Raw genomic sequence first — 22,977 nt, 5'->3', positions numbered from 1 at the left:
TGACCAATGCTGAGAACCTTCTTCCTTGGTCATAAAAACATTCTGATTATGAAAATAATGTGTAAAGAAAAAAATGAAAATAATGTGTGCTCCTTGTGAAAATTCAGGCCATTACAGAGGAGAAAAATGAAAATCCTTCTAAACCTGTGAGATAACAACCAGTGTTAACATTTTCATCTGTAGCCTTCCAGACAGTTTGTGTTTTGTCCTTTGTGTTTCTCAGATGGGGCACATTATACGGACTACTGTAACCTGATTGCTTTTTCCCACTTAATATCCATGGGTATATTTTTGTAAATAAGCATAGCTTTTTTGACCACTGCATAATTTTTCGCTTTACAGTTGTATCACTTATTTATCAATGTTTTGTAGGTCATTTAAGTTGATTGCAAATTTTTGCTGTTAAACACTTGAGCTGCCCTTGTGTGTAATTAGTCTGATCTTTAAAAGTAGAAGTGCTAGGTTAAAAACAGTGAACACTTTTCATTTTGATACGTATTAGCAGTTTTTATTTAAGACTCATGTGTCATCTCCTTTTATCTTTCTTTCACTTTTGAGGTATAAGTGGAAAGTAGTTGATACAGATAAAGATACAAAGCCCAGAACAGTGGAGCAGATGTCCAAGGTTACACAGCTGATTCATACTAGAACTGGGCCTGGAGTTCATGCTGTTGGCTCCTGCTTTACTGGCAGGATGCGCCTTGGGTTCCTGGCCTAGGATCTCTCTATAACCCAGATGTCAGCCAGGGCCCCTGGGGTCTCAGTCATATTGCATCAGCACCCAGTTCTGTAGCCTAAGGCAATCCAGTACCTTTCCTAGGTATTAGACCTTATGGTCTGCAGAAGCAAAATCCTTTTACTGATTTCTGACCAAAACTCATTGGCACCAAAAATTGACGCCATTAGGAGACTTAACTGAATATTGAAGGTCACAGCAAAGGGATGCATCTCAGCATACAACCTTCCTCTATCCCAGCTCCTCTCTTCCCTCCTCCCTTTATTTTTCCAAATTCTCCCTTCTGTGCAAAGCAGTTCAGTTCAGCTCCTACTCCCAGACTTAACATCTAAAGCCATCAAGCCCTCAGAAGTTCTGCATAATGAGGGGCTTCCTTTCAACGGAACCTTTCTTACCTTCCCCGCCAAAAGCATCTGATTAGTAAAACTAGTAAAGAAAATGATTTTTTAATTTAAAACTACATGACAGCCATAAAGGCTGTTGTGACCATCGCAGGTTTAACCTGCCTTTGCCTGTTTCTTCCATCAGGCGAAGAGCCTTTCTCCTATGGCTATGGAGGCACTGGGAAGAAGTCCACCAGTAGCCGGTTTGAAAACTACGGAGACAAGTTTGCAGAGAATGATGTGATTGGCTGCTTTGCGGTGAGTGCTGGCAGCCTGTGGGAGTTGGCAGAACCAAATGTTGGTCCTGTCAGGTCAACCTGCAGACTTTTCTTTTTCAGAATACCTCTGTCCATTGTCTGCCCTGTGTCCAGCCACTCTCGCCATACCTCTTTGTCTCTCTTTGACGCACTGGAATGTTTGCAGTCATTTTGTGCAAAATTCTCCCATTCTACCCCTTCAGGTCTTTTGTGCAAAGCCGTCAGGTGGCAACCCTGAAGAAGTTTGGGGATGTCAGGTGTGCACAACCTTCCTCCCTTCCTACATACCAGAGTTACATTTTCTAAACAGACTCAGGAATTTCTTATCTTCCTTTGCTACAGAATAGCCTATCCATTCTCAAAGGCAGTGATGTTGGCTCTTTTCCCACTTTAGCATCATCTCATCCCAAAACTTCTTCCTTCCTTCACCTCACATTGGTTAAGCCAGGCTTCCAATAGTGCGTTGCCTTTGAGGACGGTGGGGATGGATGCAAAGCAGAACAAGATGGAGGATGCCTGAACTGCTGCTGAACTTCAGTCCCCAAGAACAGTGACCAGCACTCACAGTGCTGTGGAGTGTGGCTGTTGCCTCTGGGTCCAGAATCCCTAGACCCAGACCCAGTCCCTGCTCTTCCTCTCACAGCCCTGGACTACCCTCCCTGTATTTCAGTTTCTTCTCGATGAGAATGTTTGCATCTACTCTAGAATTTCATGTGGAGTCATTAAGTTAACCCATTAGAAGCACTTACAACAACGTCTGGCACATAATAAATGCTCAGTAAATACTACTTAACACTATTATCACTAGAAGTTAAATGTTTGTAAAATGTGCCGTGAAGCCCCAGGGAGGAGTGACTACCCAGGTGGATGCTTCTTCTTGGTTTTGTTCCCTCTGCATCCTCATGTTTGTACACAGGTACTCTTTTTTTTTTCTTTCTTTCTTTTTTTTCCCCTCTTTTTTTTTGTGGTGCGCGGGCCTCTCACTGTTGTGGCCTCTCCCGTTGCGGAGCACAGGCTCCGGGCATAGCGCAGGCTCAGCGGCCATAGCTCATGGGCCCAGCCGCGCCGCGGCATGTGGGATCTTCCGAGACCGGGGCACGAACCCGTGTCCCCTGCATCGGCAGGCGGACTCTCAACCACTGCGCCACCAGGGAAGCCCTTTCCCCTCTTTGAAATAATTTCAAACTTAAGGAAAAGCCATGGAATTCTCATAGAGCCCTGTCCAGATTCTAACATTTGCTTTACCATTTTTCCCAAATATATGTACATATATGTATATGATTTTTATCTGACCTGTTTGAGAGTAGGTTGCCTACATTGTGTCTTTATTCCTTAATACTTTAGCATACATTTCTTAAGAATAGAGCTATTATCTTAACCACAGTACAGTTATCAAATTTAACATTGATTTAATGCTATTGCCCACTCCATAGTCCACATTTAAATTTTGTCAGCTGTCCCAACAACATCCTTTAGAGCAATTTGGTTTCTAGTTCAGGATCACGAATTGCATTCTGTTGTCATGTCTTTTTTAGTCTGAAACAGTTTCTCAATCTTCCTTTGTCTTTCACAACCTCATTATCTTTTTAATAAAAAGCATGTTTTCTTAAAAATTAACCATGTTTATATTCTGCACATTGTTCCAAACCTTGCATTTTTTTTCCATTTAAAAGTAAATCTCTTAAAAAAAAAAAAAGTAAATCTCAGCTATCTTTCCCTGTATGCACAGATAGTATAGATCTAGCTCAATTTAAAACATTGTTGAATAGTTAATAAATTCCTGTGGTTTCCAAAAATATCCAGAAATACAGAAAGGTATAAAGTCTTCTTGAGACCTTCCCACTCCACCCATGGTTCACATATGCCCTCCCCTACACATAAGCCCACTGGTATTCAGGATTTCTTTATAAAAATACAAGAAAGATGATTGTTATTTTTCTTCTTTTACACAAAAGGTAGCATGTTATACATGTTATTTTGTATCTTTTTTTGTTTAACTATGTATCTTAGAGTTATTTTTTTTAATATATCGCTTCACAGAGGATTTCTTTGTTCTTTTATATAGTCCATAGTCATTGTGTTGATCTACCATATTTATATAATCAATCCTCTATTAATGGACATTTGGTTAGTTCTCACCTTTTTACTTAGTAGCTGCCTAGTATTCTGATGCAGGTGTCAGTTTCCCGGGTGGACCTGAAAATTATTTGCCGGAAGTCAGTGCTGCAGTGACAGCTTATCTTTTTCCCACTTATCAGAGTATCTTGGAGGGCTTTTCGTGTTCCCATACATGGATATCCTGTGTGATTTAGTCTCTCCCACTTTCCCTTTGGAGCACATTTAGCAGTGCTGGTGTGAGCAATTTGCACATCTTTGCGTTCTTGTGGGAATGTGGTTGTAATATTTACCTCTGAAAGTATAACTTCTGAGTCAAAGGTGTATTTTTAATTTTTGATAGCTACCATCAAGACTGTACTCCAGGGAGGTTGTAACAATTTAATGTTTCATCAACGTGTGACTGGGTTCCCCAGACTGTCCCATCTGAGCGTGAGGTTCTGTGAGTGTGTGGCAGTTTGGAACTTTAGGCCTGACTCTTGCTTCAGCCTGTTCATTTTTACTTCTACTTTTAAGATTTTATGTTCAGTTTCCTTTGTTTAAAGAATGCCATCACTTTAAAAGACTCAGAGTGAAGGGTTAGAAGGGGTGTGAAAAATCAATGACCTGAAGGAACTGGTGGGGAGGACATTTGTGTCAGAACTTGAGTTCTCAACATTCACAAAACAGAAAGGACAAAATGGCCTTCCAGGTAGAGAGAACAGTGTAACTCACTTCAGCAAACCGTAAGGAGTAAAATACTTGGAGCCTCAGGCTGCAAAAATGGCACACTTTGAATAATGCGAGGCTTAAGGACTTTGGGTCCTTAGGCCCTGGTGTGGCACTCGGGAATGGTTTTGCAGAAGTGACACAGCTACCCTTGCGTCTTTGACAGTTGGTGCCGTCGGTGGTGGGTTTGTCAGTTGAGGGTGCTGGTTTGTGTACAACATGGTAAGTTCCTTTAGCGAAGCTGGTGGACGTAAGGAAGGCTAACCCCCACGCTGCTCATTTCCGCGGTAGAGCAAAGGTGACCTGGGCCACTCTTGCTCAGGTGAGAAGACATGGCAGGGACTGTGCTGTGAGGATCGAGGCAGGATTTAGTCCAACAGATGTTTGCATGTCTGCCCTGCATGGTCTCGACCTGTGTGGGTGCTTACGGACACTTACAGATATAAAGGACTGTGTAGAACTGTGCCCTGTGAGCACTGAGGAGGGTAGTGAGGAGGCTCCTTAGGGAAAGGGGCTTTCACAGCTTCTCAAAGGGCAAGTCCCAAGGTGGTCTCCGCATGCAAAAGGGAGGAAATACCACGTCTTGTACTTTTCTGTCAGGAACCCGACCTGTGCTTCCGTCTTCCGTATGATCCCAAGTTTTGAGTCTCCCTTAATTGTAAACCTTTACCCTGCAGCCAGAGTGATCTTTCTGAAACACAGTTTTGACCAGGCCATTCCCCTATTCAAAACAAGTCAGGAGCTCTGCTCTGCTGCTGTCAGCACGAATTCGAACTTCTGAGGTAACAGAGAGCCCCTCCCTCGCTGAGAACAGGGACCATGTCTCCTCCCCACCACTTTAGCCCAGAGCAGTGCCTGGCATCTTGGAATGAGAGCACGCATTCATAATGCACTCACTCTATAGTAAGCACATTCACCTGTTAGATCCTCAGAACAACTCTATACAGTGTGGAATCTTATCATGGCCCCTCTTTTTTTTTAATAACTAAAAATTATTTATTTATTTATGCTGGGTCTTAGTTGTGGCACACGGGATCTTTGTTGCTGCGCGAGGGCTCTTAGTTGGAGTGTGTGGGAATCTAGTTCCCTGACCAGGGATCGAACCCAGGCCCCCTGCATTGGGAGCTCAGAGTCTTATCCACTGGACCACCAGGGAAGTTCCTGGCCCCTCTTCTTTGATAAGGAAACTGAAGATGGAGTAAATGGTAGAGCTGAAGCAGCCTGCCTTCCAAAACAGGATCTTAACCACTAAACTTCAACTGATCAGTAAGGACTCAATAAACTGTTGAATTAAAGAATATGGTCCCTTCCTGGCTCTCCAGCTGTACCTGAAATCACTCCCCAACCCCCAACCCCCAATCCTTTATGCTTCAGCCAGTCTGACCCTATGTTCGCTCACTGCCAGATATGTACACAAACAACACTTCTCTTTAGGACTCTCTCCTCTCACCCCAGACTTGGCTCCTTCCCGTTTATTGTTCAGGACTTGACTTCCTCCTCAGAGAATCTTGCTCCTGTGTAGGTGCTCTTAACTGAATTAGGATGGTGTCCTTGTCTAATTCCCCACTAGGCTCTGAGCTGTGTCAGGCCCAGATCACTGTAGACATAAGCATCAAGAAGAGCATATAAATGAATGCACGTGTAGAGCAGGGCCTGACTTAAAAGGCCCTGCTGTGGCTTTCTTTCCATCTGTTACCTGCTGGGGATGAGAATGGACAGGACTGCTTTTGCCTTCCTCTGTCTCAGGCTAGGCACAAGACTCAAATACTTGGAGCTTCCTAAAATTACACACTTCACATCCACCAGCTTTTTGGGTCTTGGGCAAGGAGGACTTTGGGCTGCATGTTGTCTGAGCTGTTCCCTGGTGCTTCCCGATGCATCTGTACATTGAGGAGGGACGCACTTGAATCTGGGAGGCCAGCTCTGTTTCCATTCCCTGCGTCTGCTCTGACTTGTGCCTCCCAGTGCCTTAAGCAGAACATTGGCAGTTATCTTTCTCTGGCTTTATTTCCTAGGACTTTGAATGTGGAAATGACGTGGAACTTTCCTTCACCAAAAATGGGAAGTGGATGGGCATTGCCTTCCGAATCCAGAAGGAAGCCTTAGGGGGTCAGGCCCTCTACCCTCATGTCCTGGTGAAGAATTGTGCAGTGGAGTTCAACTTCGGGCAGAGGGCAGAGCCCTACTGTTCTGTCCTGCCAGGCTTCACCTTCATCCAGCACCTTCCCCTGAGTGAGCGAATCCGGGGCACTGTCGGACCAAAGAGCAAGGCAGAGTGTGAGGTGAGTGGGCCTGGAAGCCTGAATTGGTGGCCGCCTCTCCAGAGCCACGTTGCTGCCAAGACAGAGGGGAGACATTCAGTAGCTGAGTGTGGTGAAAGCTGCTGTGAGAGTGAGGTGAGGGCTGTGCGTGTGTGACTTAGTCCAAGGAGGGAGGGGCCAAGGTAAGACACCTAAATGTCAGAAAGATTCCAAAAGGAAGTTGCCACACTGCTCCTTGGGTGTGGTCAGAATCTTGGAAAAGGAGGCTTTCCTCCCAGCGGAAGAGGGTGTGAAGGCACTTCCTGGTGAGCGAGTCCTTGGAGGAGGTTGTGCAGCTCCATGCTCCCATCCAAGGCTCTCCGAGAACAAAAACAGCAACTGGACTTAGAGCTGATTTGGTTGCAGAAGCTGTACTGGTGGTCTTTGTCCTCAAATAATGTTTCTTTCTGATATATAAGTGATTTTGTGTTTATTCTAGAAAATTAAGAAACATAAAGAAAATTAAAGTTCCCTTTAATTCCACCATCCACAAATAAGTTTTCTTTGAAAGTTTTGGAGCTTATCCTATGCCTTTTGCTGTGCTAGGTGCCATTTATACACACACACTTACAGTTGAGATCTTAGGGTGTAAGCATTTTGATATCATGCCCTTTCACTTAGTGTTATTTTGTGAGCTTTGTCCCACCACGTGAACACCTCTTTTGAAACTCATTGTTATTAGCCTCACTATTTTCCTCTTTTTGGGCATTTTGGTTACATCCAGTGTTTGCCAAATTGTAAACGTACTGATTAGAAATGATGCTCGTCCTTATGCATACAGTCTGTCCCCATCTGAGACTCCGGGAAGGTTATACCACTCCTTGTGCCTATTCCGTGGACCTTTCCCTTTCAGAGGCCCCTGAATCCCGCCTAAACAAAAATGTAAATACTCATAAGAGCAGGCCCTCTGCTGAGAGTCTGACAACCCTCATCTCTTTGAATCCCAACAACAGTACTATGAGGTAGACGCTGTTACTGCTTCCATTTCCCAGAGGTGGCCATGAGGTTTAGAGTCACCCTCACGGTCACCATCAAGTCAGGGTGATGCCAGGCTGCCATGCCATACACTGTTTCTGGTTCACAGTGTCCCTCCTGGTCCTGTTCTTATAGATTCTGATGATGGTGGGCCTGCCTGCCGCCGGTAAGACCACATGGGCCATCAAACATGCAGCCTCTAACCCCTCCAAGAAGTACAACATCCTGGGTACCAATGCCATCATGGATAAGATGCGGGTAAGGATAGCCCCTGGTCTCTCCTCTTCCACCTCCCACTCCCTGAATACTGCTCAGCAAACAGGACCAACCACCCCTCACCACCCCCTGCCCACAGGTGATGGGCCTACGCCGTCAGAGGAACTACGCCGGCCGCTGGGACGTCCTGATCCAGCAGGCCACCCAGTGCCTCAACCGCCTCATCCAGATCGCTGCCCGAAAGAAACGCAACTATATCCTAGATCAGGTACTTACTGGTGACTGTCACGCCCCAGGAGAGGGAAGGGGCCATTGGATGCCTGGGAAGTCCTCTCTGGTCCTTGTATTTTTTTCCCTGTAATGCTCTTAGACTGCAGTACTGGTTAGAGGTCAGCCATACATGATGGCACAGTCCCAGACTCTTAACACAGCTTTCTGAGTCTGGTCTGCAAGCAGGGGTCTGGAGCAGCAATCCAGGCCTAGCTCAGGCCACAAGCAGCACAAAAGAACATTTTGTGAGAGCAAATTTTGTGAAATGGAAAGGCATGGATTTCTGAGCCAGACAAACCTGGGCTTGAATCCCAGCTCTGCTGCCTCCTAGCTGCGTGCCTGTGGGCAGCTGACTTTATCCTCTGAGTCTCCTGGTCTGTAAAACACAGCTCAAAATGGTGCCCGCACACCTAACACGGGAACTGGCACATAGTAGCTGGAGGTGGTTGTTAACCTACAGGATAGGTGTGTCCCAGCTTCTCTTAGCATGTTTGTATGACTGTCAGGTACCTATATGTTACATATTTTTTACCTGCATTTCAATGAAGAGCAAGGTTCTTAACATTAGGCAATTTGGGAACTTTTGAAATTAAACACAGAATTTTGTATGAAGATGCAGATATGTTTGTTTGTTTGTTTGTTTTGTTTTTTGGCCTCACTGCATGGTGTGTGGGATCTTAGTTCCCTGACCAGGGATCCCATGCCCCCCTGCGTTGGAAGCGTGGAGTTTTAACCACTGAACTGCCAGGGAAGTCCCAGATATGATCTTTTTTTAACTAAAATGTTTTGAGTTGGGATAGGAAGATCGTCTGTGGCTTTTGGCATTCCCAAAAGTATGAGTGACCCAAACGTGGTTAAAGATCCCTGTCTCAGAGCAACGAGTGCTTCTTGTTTACCACCTGTGAGACCTCCTTGACGTTTGTCCTGAAGGCTTTCTCAAGTAGCAGATTTTGTATTTGAGGATGTACAAACAAGCCTCTGTTCCCCCTCAGCCTTGTATTTGTGTTTTCTTAAAAACCTGTAAGTGTGCAAATATGTAAACTAAGTAGCACCCCCAGCCTGGCAGCCTTAACTGGAGTGCCTTCCGTATGTGTAGTCCTGAGTACTTGGTTACCATGAGTTCAAAGGGCTTCTGATGAGGGTGGAGCTGGTTTTAGTGGTTGATCAGAAAGGTGGTGGAGGGACTTCCCTGGCGGTCCAGTGGTTAGGACTCCATGCTCCCACTGCAGGGGGCCCAGGTTCAATCCCTGGTCAGGGAACTGGGATCCCACAAGCTGCATGGAGAGGCCAAAAATAAATAAGTTAAATTAAAGCCAACTTCCAACCTTTTTTTAAAAAAAAAAAGGAAGAAGGAAACGTGGTTGGAAACTCCAGGGGATCAAGGTGCTTTTGCATAGGAGTGAGCATCTTACACAAAACAATTAAGCAGGAGCTTCTGGGTTGGTGAACAAGTGGACAAGTGCTCTTCAGAAGAGCATGGAAGTTCTGTGCCCCTTCCCACATAGCTTGCCCTTTGTGTTTGTTCCATCTGGCTGTTCCTGCATTATATTCTTTTATAATATATTGGTAATCTAGTGTTTAGAGTTGAAAAATTGATGCCTCGATATCCAACCTTTGAAAGGAGTACAAAGAACTTATTCTTAAAGACAAAAAAAATGGCTACTGGCTGGTGATAGTTCTTTATGACAGAAAAATTAAATGATCTTGCCAAGCAGTTAGGTACTGAGAGTAGAAATCTGGTTTGCTGATGAAACAGTTATGCTCAGTTGGCCAAGGCTATGCAATACAATTGGCATTCTTCTGTGATGGTGGAGATGTGAGATTTACTCTGGGTTCTGCTTTTCTGGAAAGTAGACATGAAAAGATGTACTACTTTTATCCAGTGACCAATGCCGCAACCATGGGATTGAGCCCTGAAGACACATTTGTGAAGAAGACAGAACATGATCCCATAATAGTAAATTTTGATAAAAAAACTACTAATTGGGCTAATGTTTAGAATATATTTATGGGGGAAGGGGACAGTTGGGCACAGGGTAGTCCAAGAGCTACTCAGGGTTGCTGCCCCAGCTCAGCCCCATCAATAATGCGTACAGCCAGCCTTCTCCCCCGTTGAAGACTTTGTTTGTTTGTTTGTTTGTTAACCCTAACCTCACTTTGCCCCATTTTTCTTGTCAGGGCATTTTGGAGCTGTAGTCCAGCTTGGCCTCAGTGGGATTCTGTCCTGAAAGATAGAGCAGTGGTGTTTTAATACCTTGAGAATTCCTTTTTTGGATACCCCAGCAAGTATTCCCTGCCTGTCTTTTTCTCAGTTTACTAGTTAAATCAGCTGTGAAACCCATTTCAAATATGTGGCCCATGGAGAAAGTTTATAATCCTAGAGGTTATAATTGTCTTAACATCTCTGTCCAGCATTTCAAAGTGGGCTTTCTCTAGAGGTCAGGGCCCCAGCCCCTCAGCCAGGCACAGAACAGTTGAGCACAGTAAAGACTTGCCGTTGGCCCTCTCAGCTTATGCTGCCTTGTTCAGGGACAGGGTCCAGGGCTGTTCCAGATGCACCTGTGGTCTTCAGTGCTGCTGGCCTCCTGGTGGAGGAACATGAAGATCAGGCCAAGTGTTCTAGGCCAACAGTGAGGCCAAAGAACGTGAACTCTGAAGGTGGGGGAGCAGGGTTCTCTGGTTGGCCACAGATTGGAGGATTGACTTGGGGCCCGAAACTAGAGATTACTGAGGCATGGGAAGAGGTCTGAAGCCAGTGGTTCGACCTGTTTTGGCTTAAACCCCAAAAAGTGTGTTCCAGAAAACCCTGGGTGGGTGAGCGTGTGTGTAGGAGATACAGAGCAGGCCCCAGGCCAGACCCTGGCATTTCCTACCCCACCAGCCTTGGCAGTGAGGGGTAAGTTGATGCTTAGCTGTCTCCTGAGTTAGATGGGATTCCCAGAGCAGAAACTGGTACTACAGGCAAAGTCCCTGCGGTCCCTGGATCTCAGCCCAGCACCATCTTTTTTCTTCTCTGGTTTTTCCTGAGTGGTCAGACCTCCTCACATTTGGCTCTTCTGGGTCTCCTGTTGGTAGTTTGACCTCAGAAATGCCCCTCCTTGAGAGGGGAGGAGAACGTAGCTACAGAAGCCAAGCTAGGCCAAGTGAACCGTGTAGTTGGGGCTTTTACCTACATTCCATGGTGACCTGAGTACTCTCTTCAGATTATGTGGGTGTTAGAGCAGTGGAACAGCCGAGGAGAAAAAGAAAAGAAAGAAGAGGTAGGCCACATTGCTTCAGGTGGCTCTGCTGCCAGTGGAAATCCTCTGGAATGAAACGCTGCCTGGCCTGTCCCTTGCCTACCAAGGTGCAGAGTAGGAGCTGGCCTCTGTGAGGCAGCAAACTTGCCTTCCTGGAGGCTTCTGAGAAAGCCCCTGCAGGGCCATATGTGAGGGCCCAAACCACCCCCAGGGTTGAGGTCTGCAGGCTAGGAGTTCTCTTAGGATTCTAACAGCCCAGAGCTAGGCCAGGCAGTGATCAGAGGCAGGGCTGGATATGACAACGTCGCTGACCTTGCCTCAGCCCTCAGAACAAGTGATTGTAGTCCTGCTTTGCATCCCTGTTGGCAAGAGCCACGCCTTTGCCTGAAACAGAAACCCAGGGCTACAGTGGAGACCCAAAGTAAACTGCCTCTTGTTGGCAGGCGTTGGAGAAGAGGATGTTTCTTTCCTCTCTCCTCCCCACCCCCAGAGCCTCAGCCCATTCCATTGTTGACACTCTGGCCAAGTCTCTTACCTCACAAGTGGTTCGTTCTACTGGGTTCACCTCACGCTGAGGCTAGAGTGAACTCTTACGTCACCAGCTTTAAGTTTGCTCCCCTGGGATCCAACCCTGTCTCCTGCTGCCAGCCTGACCTTGTTGAGTTGTGGGTGGGGGACAAGAGTTGACAGGGGACAGAGGGGCTCTTAGAGACCTCAGGCTGTGAGCGGCCTGTTGTGTTCCTCCCTACTCCCCCAGACTGTCACACACCAAAACTACCCCCGCAGCTCCTCTGAGAAACCCAGCCCCTGTCCTTCGGCCCACATCACGGGGGCAATGGAAGTAGCCCGGGGCCAGGGAACACAGGCGGCCCCCGACCTCCTCAGAGTCAGCATCTTCAAGCAGGGTGGGGCTGGGAGAAGCAGGAACTAGGCTGAGGGAGCCTGCACAGCGGGAAAAGCTGACCTGCCGTTGTGCTGGTCTCTTAGCAGCAGCCCCCAGTGACCACAGCAGTGCCGGGCCAGCCCAGGGTCTCTGACCTCACTGTGTTTGCTGTGGCAACGGCACCAACAGCTAACTCCCTTTCCTCCAGGGAAGCCAAGCACTTGCATTTCTGCTGGCTGGCCTAGTTGCTCTTCTTTCCTTCCTCAAGCCGAGGAGGGAGGGGAGGGAGGCGCGGTCTTGAAAATTGTCACCAAGAGGGTTCTCAGCACCTCAGTTCCAGAATGTCTGAGGAGCCATTCCTCAGAGTCTAGCCACTTCCCAGGACAGAGACCAGCTGTTTATGAGTCCTGTCTGCTCTGCCCCCATTCCGCCCACTGTGAAGCTGCAGGGACTAGCCCTCTTGGCAGTGATGCTTCTCGTCTCTATCCCCTCATCAGGACGTTGACGGGGTAGGTCTCATCCATAGAAAACCACCAAGAGGTGTTTATCCATGCCCTTGGGGTTCAAAGGAATCAAAATAGGATCACTTCTTACGGGCAAGCAAACAGTGGAATGGATTGTCCACAGAGTGGCTGGGGCCACAGTCACCCCTGGCACCTGCCTACTCTGGGTTTTGTGCCAGGAGAAAACCTCATTATTTAGCTAGAGGAAAGCAAATTCTGTCTTTCTGTGACCAGATGCCACCTGATTTGCTTTTAGGAATGGAGTCTAGGAAGAGCGGTGAGGAGAAGGACTTGACTTTTCCTTTGTAACCTGTGTGCTTTTTAACCATTTGTGGCTCAATGCCTCTCCTTGGGCCAGTGCTCAAGGCACAGATTATAACACGTGTATGCCCACCACACACCCACTTTGAGGGCCCCCACCCCCAGTTAATGTTGAGACGTTTTCCCTGGGGAACAGGGAAGACCATCTTTGCCTGCTGTGTGTGTCAGGGCCACAGAGTTGGGTTGGTTTAGAAAACAGCTGTACCCACAGCCCACATCTCCCAACAGGTGTGCACTGGCGTCCCTGGCCTCTAGCTGACCCATAACCCAGCTTCCTGTTCCTTGTGTTTTGGAATAGGCTCTCTTGTGCCTCATCTTTTCCTCAAACTTAACTTTCCTTGGTCCTTTCCATTGGGAAGCCTCTCCTAGGACAGCGTCAGTCCTGTTGGTCATATTTGCAGACTTCTTTCCCTGCCATTTTCACATCTATAAATCCTCACCAGAGCCAGGAGGAGGGTGATAGGATCTCTGTCTTATAGATGTAGAAATTTGAGACTCAGACTAATTAGGGGACTTGTCTACAGCCTCACAAATAGAGGCCACAGCTGCGATTTCAACCTCAAGCCTGTTCCCCAGAGCCTGTGTTCCTTCCACCCTGTCTCACCATCCCTGCCTTTCTGATGGGAAGTCACTATAGCTTGACGTTCCTTGGTCTGAGTTGCTTCAACTTAACCTTACAGTAAGAAGATCCAGTGCACCCCACCCAGTGACGGCCACATCATATCAACCATTACCTCCATTTGTTGAGTGTTGGCTGTGAGCCAGACCCTGGGCTAACCAAGGGCTTTTACTCACATGAGCTCCTTCAGTGTTAATAGTGACCATATGATCTTCCTATTGTTTTCCCTTTTCAGGGCTTGAGACTTAGTAGGTATGCAGACTGAGGCTCTGAGTGGAAGTCACTCACTCAGGGCCACACAGTGTGACTTGACCAAGTCACCTTAGAGCCAGGGTGTGCTGAGCCATCCCCCCTGCGCTACCTGCCTCTGTCAAGGCAGCTTCCACCCTGGAGGCCACAATGTAGCCCCCACTCCAGGAGTTCCTCACACTTGGTCAGTTGCTTTGTGGTCCTTTTCCTGCTCAGTCCTCACCAGGCCCAGGAGGGAGGCTTTTTTCCCTCCATTTTAACAGATGAAGCAACTACAAGGACTGGCCACACTAGGACTTGATGCTGGACTTTTTCCACCCTGCCAGGCTGCATCTTCAAAATACAACATTTTTTTGTCTGTCTGTGCATGCCCCTTTACAGATCTCTTCCCCTCTGTGGCTTCTCCCTTGAGTACCTTTCAGAGCTACTAAAAGTTGTTTAAATGCAACATTACTTATTACTCCAGTTCTGTTGAGTGTCTGAATGGGAAAAGATACCCATACAGGTGCCTGGGTCCCACCTCCAGAGACGGGTTGGGGAATACTCTGGTGGGGTTTGAGCCACTCTCTTTTTCAGTAGTGTCCGAGTGATTCAGGTACACAGGCTGAGTCCGTGGAGCACTGGGGTTTGACAGATCTGGGCGCCAGTCCCAAAGAGCCCAGCATGTGGGAGGTATTCAATGAACGGAAGCTGTCTTTACTACGGCTCTCAATCAGATGTGTCATAGAGCACCGCTCTATGCCAGCACCAGCCCAGGAAGCACCTAACCATCATCTAGAAGAAGGGAAGAGAAAGTTAGTAGCAAAACTGCACTTGCTAAAAGCACAAGTTATCGCCTTGTCAAGCTCCCTGGTTAGAAGCTTGTGGGTGAGTCTGGTGTTTTAGAGCAGGACTAAGGGAATAAAAGAACCACAGTGTTGATGAAAATGATCTATACAACTGTCAAAGGGGCTGGTTAATTATGGCATCCATTCTATAAATATTATTAAAGGAGAATACCACGGAATTCCGTAAAGGTCCAGTGGTTAAGACTCCGCACTTTCACTGCCGAGGACACAGGTTCAATCCCTGGTCGGAACTAAGATCCCGCAAGCTGCGTGGTGTGGCCCAAAAGGAAAAAAAGGAGAACACCAGCACAGAAAAATGACAGAGAAACATTAAGTGAAAAAAAGACTTCAGAAGAGTGTGTGTTGTTTGATTCCATTAGTGTTAAAAATCACCCTGGTGGTGCGGTGGTTGAGAGTCCGCCTGCCGATGCAAGGGACACAGGTTCGTGCCCTGGTCCAGGAAGATCCCGCATGCCGCGGAACAGCTGGGCCCGTGAGCCATGGCCGCTGAGCCTGCGCGTCCGGAGCCTGTGCTCCGCAACGGGAGAGGCCACAACAGTGAGAGGCCCATGTACCGCAAAAAAAAAAAAAGAAGAAGAAGAAAAAAAAAATCACACAGATATTTCTAGAAATACATAAGAAATTCAATACAGGTCATCTCTGGGAGGTAGGAATGGCAGTAAGTGGATGAAAGGATTCTTACTCTAAACTTTATAGCTTGTACTCTGAATTTTTTTACTGTGAGCATGTGTTACTTTTAGAATGGGGGCTGAGGGGGCTGTAATGCACAGTACCACGAACAAATTGGATTAAAAAAGGAAAGCCCAAACTTTAGGAATCCCTTGTCCTGTTACTGTCAGCAGCCACTTTCCCAAGTCAGTTCATTTTCTGAGGGTAGTCTCAAGAATCTTAAAAGTGAAGAGCAGTTTCCTGAGTTTCTCTGCTTAGGAGAACTAGTATCCCTTTCTCAGTCCCTGGCCTACATAATACCCCACAGAGGAAAAGACCAACTTGTAATGACCATCTCTTGCCTCTTCTGTTACCTACCCCTAGACAAATGTTTATGGGTCAGCCCAGAGACGAAAAATGAGACCATTTGAAGGCTTCCAGCGCAAAGCTATTGTAATTTGTCCCACTGATGAGGACCTAAAAGACCGAACAATAAAGCGAACCGACGAAGAAGGGAAGGATGTCCCCGATCACGCGGTCTTAGAAATGAAAGGTAGGAAATGAGCAGTTCCCCGAGGGACATCGCAGCAGGGTCCTTAAGAGAAAAAGGGCTTTGCACAGTTTTTCCCTTCCCAGCTTCTTGATTATTCTTTTTTTTATCTTGTTCTTTCTGTGCTTCTGCTTTGTCCCTTCCCCGTCTAGTACAGCTGTGAATGGAAAAGCTGCCTGTATCCCTCCTGGGGCAGGGTTTTCAGACTAGATGGGGCTGGGGCAGGATGAGGGAGAGGATGTGTGGGAACAGGTGCTGAGAGACCTGCACGGTTGGCCGTCTGCCTCTGGCACCCACTGGGTGGGCCAGCTGAGCAAGCCTCAGTTTGCTTCTCTGTAAAAATAAGGAAGATGATTCCACCTGCCAGGCTCACTCCCTGGGTTATAAAACATTGGTTTGGTGGGGCTTAGCCACCTCTTCAGGAAAGGGAGGAGAGGGTCTTTGTTAGCCCCTTACTGTTGTCAGGGAGGCTGAGCTTGGGACCCTGTCTCTCATCTGTCGCTCACACTGCAGTCCCCTCCTCCTCCTCCCTTCTGGCAGGCCAGTGTCCTGGGGGTGAAGGAGACCAGACCTCAGAAGGTGCTGACCGCCTCTTCTTGTTCCCTCTGGGGCCCTCCCTTCCTCCTAGCCAACTTCACGTTGCCAGATGTTGGGGACTTCCTGGACGAGGTGCTGTTCATTGAGCTGCAGCGAGAGGAAGCAGACAAGCTGGTGAGGCAGTACAATGAGGAAGGCCGCAAGGCTGGGCCACCCCCTGAAAAGCGCTTTGACAACCGAGGCGGTGGCGGCTTCCGGGGCCGTGGAGGTGGCGGCGGTTTCCAGCGCTATGACAACCGAGGTCCCCCTGGGGGCAACCGAGGAGGCTTCCAGAATCGGGGAGGAGGCAGCGGAGGAGGCAGCTACCGAGGAGGTGAGGCATCTCACACTGAGCTATCCCTGCTTTTGGTTCCTGGTTCAGGGTTGCATTTTGTGAATGCTTCCTCAGTCAGCAGATGACATTTCCCTGTCACCCGCAGTGGGCTGAACTCTGGTAGAGAACTAAGATAAATCAGAGTCTGGGGCCTCAGGGAAACTCTCCCACTGTCATGCTCCCCCTGGACATTGCTCCTGAAGCCCTTGCCCATTTGTATGTCGCATTGCTATTATTTTTATGAATCTTTCCCACCCCTCATCTGACCATGAGCTTCTTGAGAAGAGCGGCCAGACCGAGTTTACTGCCAGTCCTGGGTCCCACCTCAGGACCTGGCACAGGGCAAATATTAGGACTGGTTTTGCTTCTGAAACACATGGAGAAACAGGCTTGGAGAGGTTAATTTGCCCAAGATTCACCCAGCTGAATCCATAGTTGGGATCAAGTGAAGATGGATCCAGAGCCCAGGTTCTTATTAAGTTATGCTGTCTCTGAAGTGTATGATCATGATTTAGTAAGCATGCCCTACTCTGTTTCAGTCTTGTGCTGGGTGGTTTTAGAGACAGAGCCTTGACCCAGACACTATATCACCCTGTAGTGACAGTCCAGAAGGATTCTGGGCTGAATGGCACAGCCCGGGGGTACTTTGAGCTCCAGTGATATCTGATCCAGCCTGCAGGGGAGCAGGGCTCAGGAAAGGCCTCTTGAAATGCTGATATCTAAGCTGAGATCCAGAAGCCTGTAGCAATTAGCTGAGGGAAGGGTTCTGGGCTCATGAAAACTGCACAAAGGCTCAGAAGAGGCCAGCCCATTTGGCCAAGCCTGAAAAGGACTGTCCCAGTGCTTAGATGTTGGGGACACAGTAGAAACTAAGACAGCCCTGGTCCCAGGCTTACAGTCCATTGGGCAAGACAGACCTGTCAGCAGGCCCTAACAACTGAGTGTTACCAAGGCGGCATGGGGGGGTGCTCCCAGGGCTCTGGGGAAGGCCGGAGGGAGTGCTTTACTTGTTCACTGGGACTGGACTCCTGCTCTGTGCCTGGTCACACTGGAGCTACAGTAGTCTTCAAGACAGCCCAGCTCCTGAGGGTCCCAAATTGAGAACAGTGGGGCCTCTCACCTGATTCTCCAATGCAGGTTTCAACCGCAGTGGAGGTGGTGGCTACAATCAGAACCGCTGGGGTAACAACAGCCGGGATAACAACAACTCCAACACCCGAGGCAGCTACAACCGGGCTCCCCAGCAACAGCCGCCACCACAGCAGCCACCGCCACCGCAGCCACCGCCACAGCAGCCTCCACCACCACCCAGCTACAGCCCTGCTCGGAACCCCCCAGGGGCCGGCAGCTACGCTAAGAACAGCAACATCCCTGGCTCGAGCGCCAATACCAGCACCCCTACTGTCAGCAGCTACAGCCCTCCACAGGTGAGAGGATAAGCGTGCGTGTGTGTGTGAACAGGTGAGAGGAGATGGGTCCAGGGAAATCACCAACATGTGCTCCAGCCACAGGTCTTCACTCTTACCTCCAGCCCTGCCCTTTCTCCCTTCCCTGCCAGTGCTTTTGGCTGAGACAGACGCTAGATATTCCCAGATGCCTTCCAGACCCAGAGTAAATCGGGGAACCTACCTGTTCTGTCATCTCTCTCAGGGCGGGCTGTATGTGTTGGTCCCACAAGCAAGTACATTTCTCTTGGCTGCGTTCTCTTGGCTGTGTCACTGGCCTCACTGAATCCCCAAGAAAGCACTCAATTGGAGTTACCCCTTCAACCTAGGCTTGAAGGGGCTGATCCCCTTGTCTTCAGGATGTAGGGACAGACTCTAAGGTTGGTGAGGACTTGACCTCTGCCCTGAGAGCTTCACTGCGGAGCAGCTCCAGGCTTAGTTTGAGTTCTCAGAGAGCCAGTGCTCAGCTCTGGTACACACAGGCCCCTTAACCAGAGCAGTCCCCATTTACTGTGCACCTTCCACACTTCAGGCCTGGAGGCAGCTGCCAGGAGACACAGATGAATGGTTCTAGTCCTGGTCTAACCAGAATATTTCCTAGAACAGGAGTTGGGCAGACACAAATTCAAACCCCAGCCCCACAGCGTTCTGGTTTTGTGACCTTGGACAAACAGCTTCACCTCTTGGGACCTCGTTTTCCTCATAAAGGACTAGAGTTAGTAGTAGAACTTACTTCCAAGGTTTGTTGTGAGGGGAAGATGACATCATAGCTTTGCAGGTAAGGCTCTGGAACTAGGCGGACCTGGGGGCAAGTCACAGCTCTGCCACTTCTTACCTGTGTGGCTTGGGCCTAATGATTTCACCTCCCTGAGCCTCACCTTCCTTCTCTGTAAAACGAAGCCAATGGAGCCTGCCTCAGAGAGTTGATGGGGGGATTAGAGGAGTTGAGGATCCAGCCTGGACATGGGAAGCACTTAGGAAATTGCCACTACTGTTTTTCTTAGCAGGTCTTCCAATAACAAATACCACCATTTATTGTGCCCAATGGATGGTGCACGTAAGCTTAGTGAATACGCAAGGCAATCCAAAGGGGTGGTTCTGTTGTAATTCTCATTTTACAGAGAAAAAAACACTGGGATTTCAAGAGCTGCTGTGTGCCTTGCTCCCCCAGGGTCTCATAGCTGGGATTAGAGTCCAGAATTTAGCTCTTGATCCTACCCTGTCCTGCCATGTCACAGAGCTGACCCATCTCCTTCTCAGCCCTGAAACAGCGTCCACCAGGGAAGTTCCTTTGTGGACCCACTGCTTACAAAGGCCCTTCCTCCATCCCAGCTGAGCTGGCTATTTCACAGAGACTTGTTTTTTTCCCTCCACTTCCCAGCCGAGTTACAGCCAGCCACCTCCCTACAACCAGGGAGGTTACAGCCAGGGCTACACAGCTCCACCACCTCCACCTCCGCCACCACCTGCCTACAACTATGGGAGCTACGGCGGCTACAACCCAGCCCCTTACACCCCTCCGCCGCCCCCTACCGCACAGACCTACCCTCAGCCCAGCTATAACCAGTACCAACAGGTAAGTGCCACAAGCAGAGGGGGGAGAATGGGGAGACTTCTAGGGGCCCCACAAGGGTGTGTATTCCCAGACCTGTGTCCCTGCTTATCCCTAAAAAGATGGGCAGCTCTCTGGCCTTGGGCTGGTGTCCATCTAGTACAGTACAGCCATGCCCGTTTGTTGAACACTTCTACACTGGCTGCTAAGTAGCTGCCATCCTAGTTCCTCTCCCCAGTGCAGCAAGCAGAGGGCTTAGCAGGGGCCTCAAACCCTGATTCAGTACCATGGCCAGTGTCCATTCTGATTGGTTCATGCTAGGCCCCATACCTGCTTTTGAGTATTTTGAACATGGTATCTAGCTGTACCTGAAAGGGCATTAGGTTGGCAAGCCGGGAGACCGGGACTTCAGTCTCTAACTGCCCACCCATGTGACATTAGGTCATTCACTTATCCTCCCAAGGTACCTTGATTTCTCTGTCAGACCTATGTGTTGACTGTCATCACCGTACCCATCTCCACCATGGGTGAGGGTGGGGTCAGGGGAGAAGCCAGATGTGGGTCTGGATGAACGACAACCTGGTGCTCTTGGTTTCTCTCTCCCCAGTATGCCCAGCAGTGGAACCAGTACTATCAGAACCAGGGCCAGTGGCCACCGTACTACGGGAACTATGACTACGGGAGCTACTCCGGGAACACACAGGGGGGCACAAGCACACAGTAGCCAGTGTGTCCTGGAGGCCCCTGCCGGCTTCCTCCACCAGCGCCCACCTTGGCCCCCCTTGTCCACCCCCTCCGGGTCACGTGGTGCTGGGGGACGGGTCCTCCCAGGGCTGCCTCTCCTCCAAGGGGCTCTTCCCCCACACAGGGCCGGGCATTTTCCTCCGGATTCAAACAGGCAACAATGACCATTTATTTTGTTTGTCCCCCCACCCCGCTCCTCTTCCTCTTCCTCCCTTCCTCCTTTTTGACTAAAGACCCCCCCCCCTCCCTTGGTCGTACAGTGAGGCTACAGGGCTGTGGGGAGGGCCCCTTCCTGTCCTCTGGTCCCAGCCCTACTCCAGCCCCTCAGCTTCCCAGATTCTCATGCAGTTGGTTGTAAATTCTTCCAGGAGCTGTTTTACTGTCTACTTTTCAGAATTTAAAAAAAAAAAATCAAAAACTTAAAAACACACACAAGTTTAAAAAAGCAAAACGCAGAGGGAGGAAGAAGTGACATATTTTTTTGGTAATTATGCTTTTTTTTTTAATTTTTAGAATTTGTCCCTTTTTACTGTGGGTCGGCTGTTGATATTTCATCAGGATAACCATTTCTTTGCTGAGTTCAGGTGACCGAGGAAGAGCCACACCCTCAAAACAAAACACACACAAAACAAAACCACAGAATCATCTTTAACCTAACTTTTTATACAATGTCTCAGTTTCCGGTAACTTTGCACACAAGCTTCTGTGTTGAGTTGAATTGTACCTGCCTTTTGTATTTGGAGAGAGTGTGACTATTGAACTTGAAACATTTTATTCTGGGCGTCTTGGTAGTTTCTGGTGGGATTAATCGGGTGAGAGGGAAGAAGGGAGTTGGGGGGCTCCTTCCTTTCAGAACATGAAGTTTCTCCCACTGCCTCCTCTCCAAAGGTCTCCCAGGTGCCAGACCTAAAGGTTTTTCCTACAGTGATCTTCTGATTATTTTTACTTCCCCTTGACCCATATGTTTTAATAGGACTTTAACAAACTGCACTTATTAAGAAATGTGTTTGCCCTGTTTTGTTTTGTTTTTGTTTTGTTTCAATAAATGACATGGCACCTCCTAGCAGGAAGGAAGCAAGGTTTCAACCCTGAAGTGTTACTGCAGTTGGCCTTTAATTGGGGCGGGGGCCTTTTCAAGGGGACATTATTTACTCACTCATTAAACACTTATTGTGGGATTTGTGTGCCTGTCCCCATTTTTGGTGCTGGGGATGCCCCCTTAAACCTGGGGCCCTCAGTTTAAAATCCACTAGTTCATTTTTAACGTGGTTTTCTGGTCTCTGCCCTTTCCAGTTCACCCACAGTCCCAAATCCCTCCTGGAATTTGTGAGTAGAAAAGGATGGAACAAGTCCCTAGGCAGAGAGCAAGGTAGGGTGATGGTTGGAAACTAGGGCTGGACTGTTGGGGTCATCCCTTGGTGTGACTGCCCATCCACATTAGGCCTGGCCTCTGTGTTGGACTTAGGATGGTTCTTGACCGTGCTCCTGGATCCAGGCTAGTGGGGATTCCAGGAGCTTCTTTATCCAGCCAGTGTTAGGTACTTGCTCTGTTCCTTACCCACACCCACTCTGGACAGTGCTGAGGACACAGCATGACCAAGGCAGTCCTGGACCCTGACCTCATGGGGCTCTCAGTCCAGAGGTAACACGGACCTGTCATGGAATGGTGACAGCGCCAAGGTCAGCTGTGAGAGCTTGGGGTGGAGGGGGGTGGTGAGGTGAGGCCTTCGTGGAGAAGGGAACTTTTTTAAAGAGGAATGAGCTGCGACAAAAGACTTTCTGGGGCTTCCCTGGTGGCGCAGTGGTTGGGAGTCCGCCTGCCGATGCAGGGGACACGGGTTCGTGCCCGGTCTGGGAGGATCCCACATGCCGCGGAGCGGCTGGGCCCGTGAGCCATGGCCGCTGAGCCTGCGCGTCCGGAGCCCGTGCTCCGCAACAGGAGAGGCCACAACAGTGAGAGGCCCACGTACTGCAAAAAAAAAAAAAAGACTTTCTGATTGCATCCCCACAGCCTATCCTCCTTCCCCAGCAACTTGAGTCATTTCTTCAATCCCCTTAGGCATGCTGTACTCCTGGCCCCTTGTGAGGGACAAGGCTGGGGCACAGGAGCAGCCAGTTCAGCTCCATCTCTTCCCTCACAGGAACTGTCTCAGAGCCTTGTGAAGGGAACACAGGCTACAAAACAGGGAGGAAGTTTGACTACTTTTGAGGTCAGATGCAAGGCATCTGAACACGAGGCGGAGCCAAGGTTGATGGCTAGTTGGGCTAAAGGGAATCCTAGAGTGGCCTCTCCCTAGGGAGGGCCTCAGGTCCTCTAGGCTGGGAAGTCCCCTTCCCTGCAGGTCCATGTGTTGGGCAATAGTGCCCTCTGCTGGCCTCTCCTGGCAATATGTCTTAAGTGTAGTCAGTCTCCATCTATCCCAAGTGACAAATGAGCCACTTTCTTCCAGATCCCTTATCCTGGGAATGCAAACGGGAAGTTATTCCTCTGCCTTTGGCCTTAATA

General features: G+C 48.8%; 1 protein-coding gene across 2 annotated transcripts in view; it reads left to right on the top strand.

Annotated features, from left to right (window-relative positions):
* The window catches only part of HNRNPUL1 (heterogeneous nuclear ribonucleoprotein U like 1), a 34,634-nt gene extending 13,070 nt beyond the window's left edge, over positions 1 to 21,564 (top strand). For both annotated transcript variants that reach the window (XM_082676484.1, XM_082676483.1), the window contains exons 7-15: positions 1,265 to 1,377; positions 6,215 to 6,481; positions 7,610 to 7,732; positions 7,830 to 7,958; positions 15,655 to 15,823; positions 16,449 to 16,730; positions 17,868 to 18,157; positions 19,557 to 19,751; positions 20,335 to 21,564. In XM_082676484.1, coding sequence (XP_082532610.1) covers positions 1,265 to 1,377; positions 6,215 to 6,481; positions 7,610 to 7,732; positions 7,830 to 7,958; positions 15,655 to 15,823; positions 16,449 to 16,730; positions 17,868 to 18,157; positions 19,557 to 19,751; positions 20,335 to 20,451 — 1,685 coding nt within the window. In that variant the 3' untranslated portion in view covers positions 20,452 to 21,564. The remainder of the gene's footprint in view (positions 1 to 1,264; positions 1,378 to 6,214; positions 6,482 to 7,609; positions 7,733 to 7,829; positions 7,959 to 15,654; positions 15,824 to 16,448; positions 16,731 to 17,867; positions 18,158 to 19,556; positions 19,752 to 20,334) is intronic.
* Positions 21,565 to 22,977: the final 1,413 nt, after the last annotated feature.

This window comes from Grampus griseus (genome assembly GCF_964374135.1).
Source record: "Grampus griseus genome assembly, chromosome: 19".
NCBI classification, from domain to species: Eukaryota; Metazoa; Chordata; class Mammalia; order Artiodactyla; family Delphinidae; genus Grampus; species Grampus griseus.
This window is presented reverse-complemented; position numbering and strand designations above follow the sequence as displayed.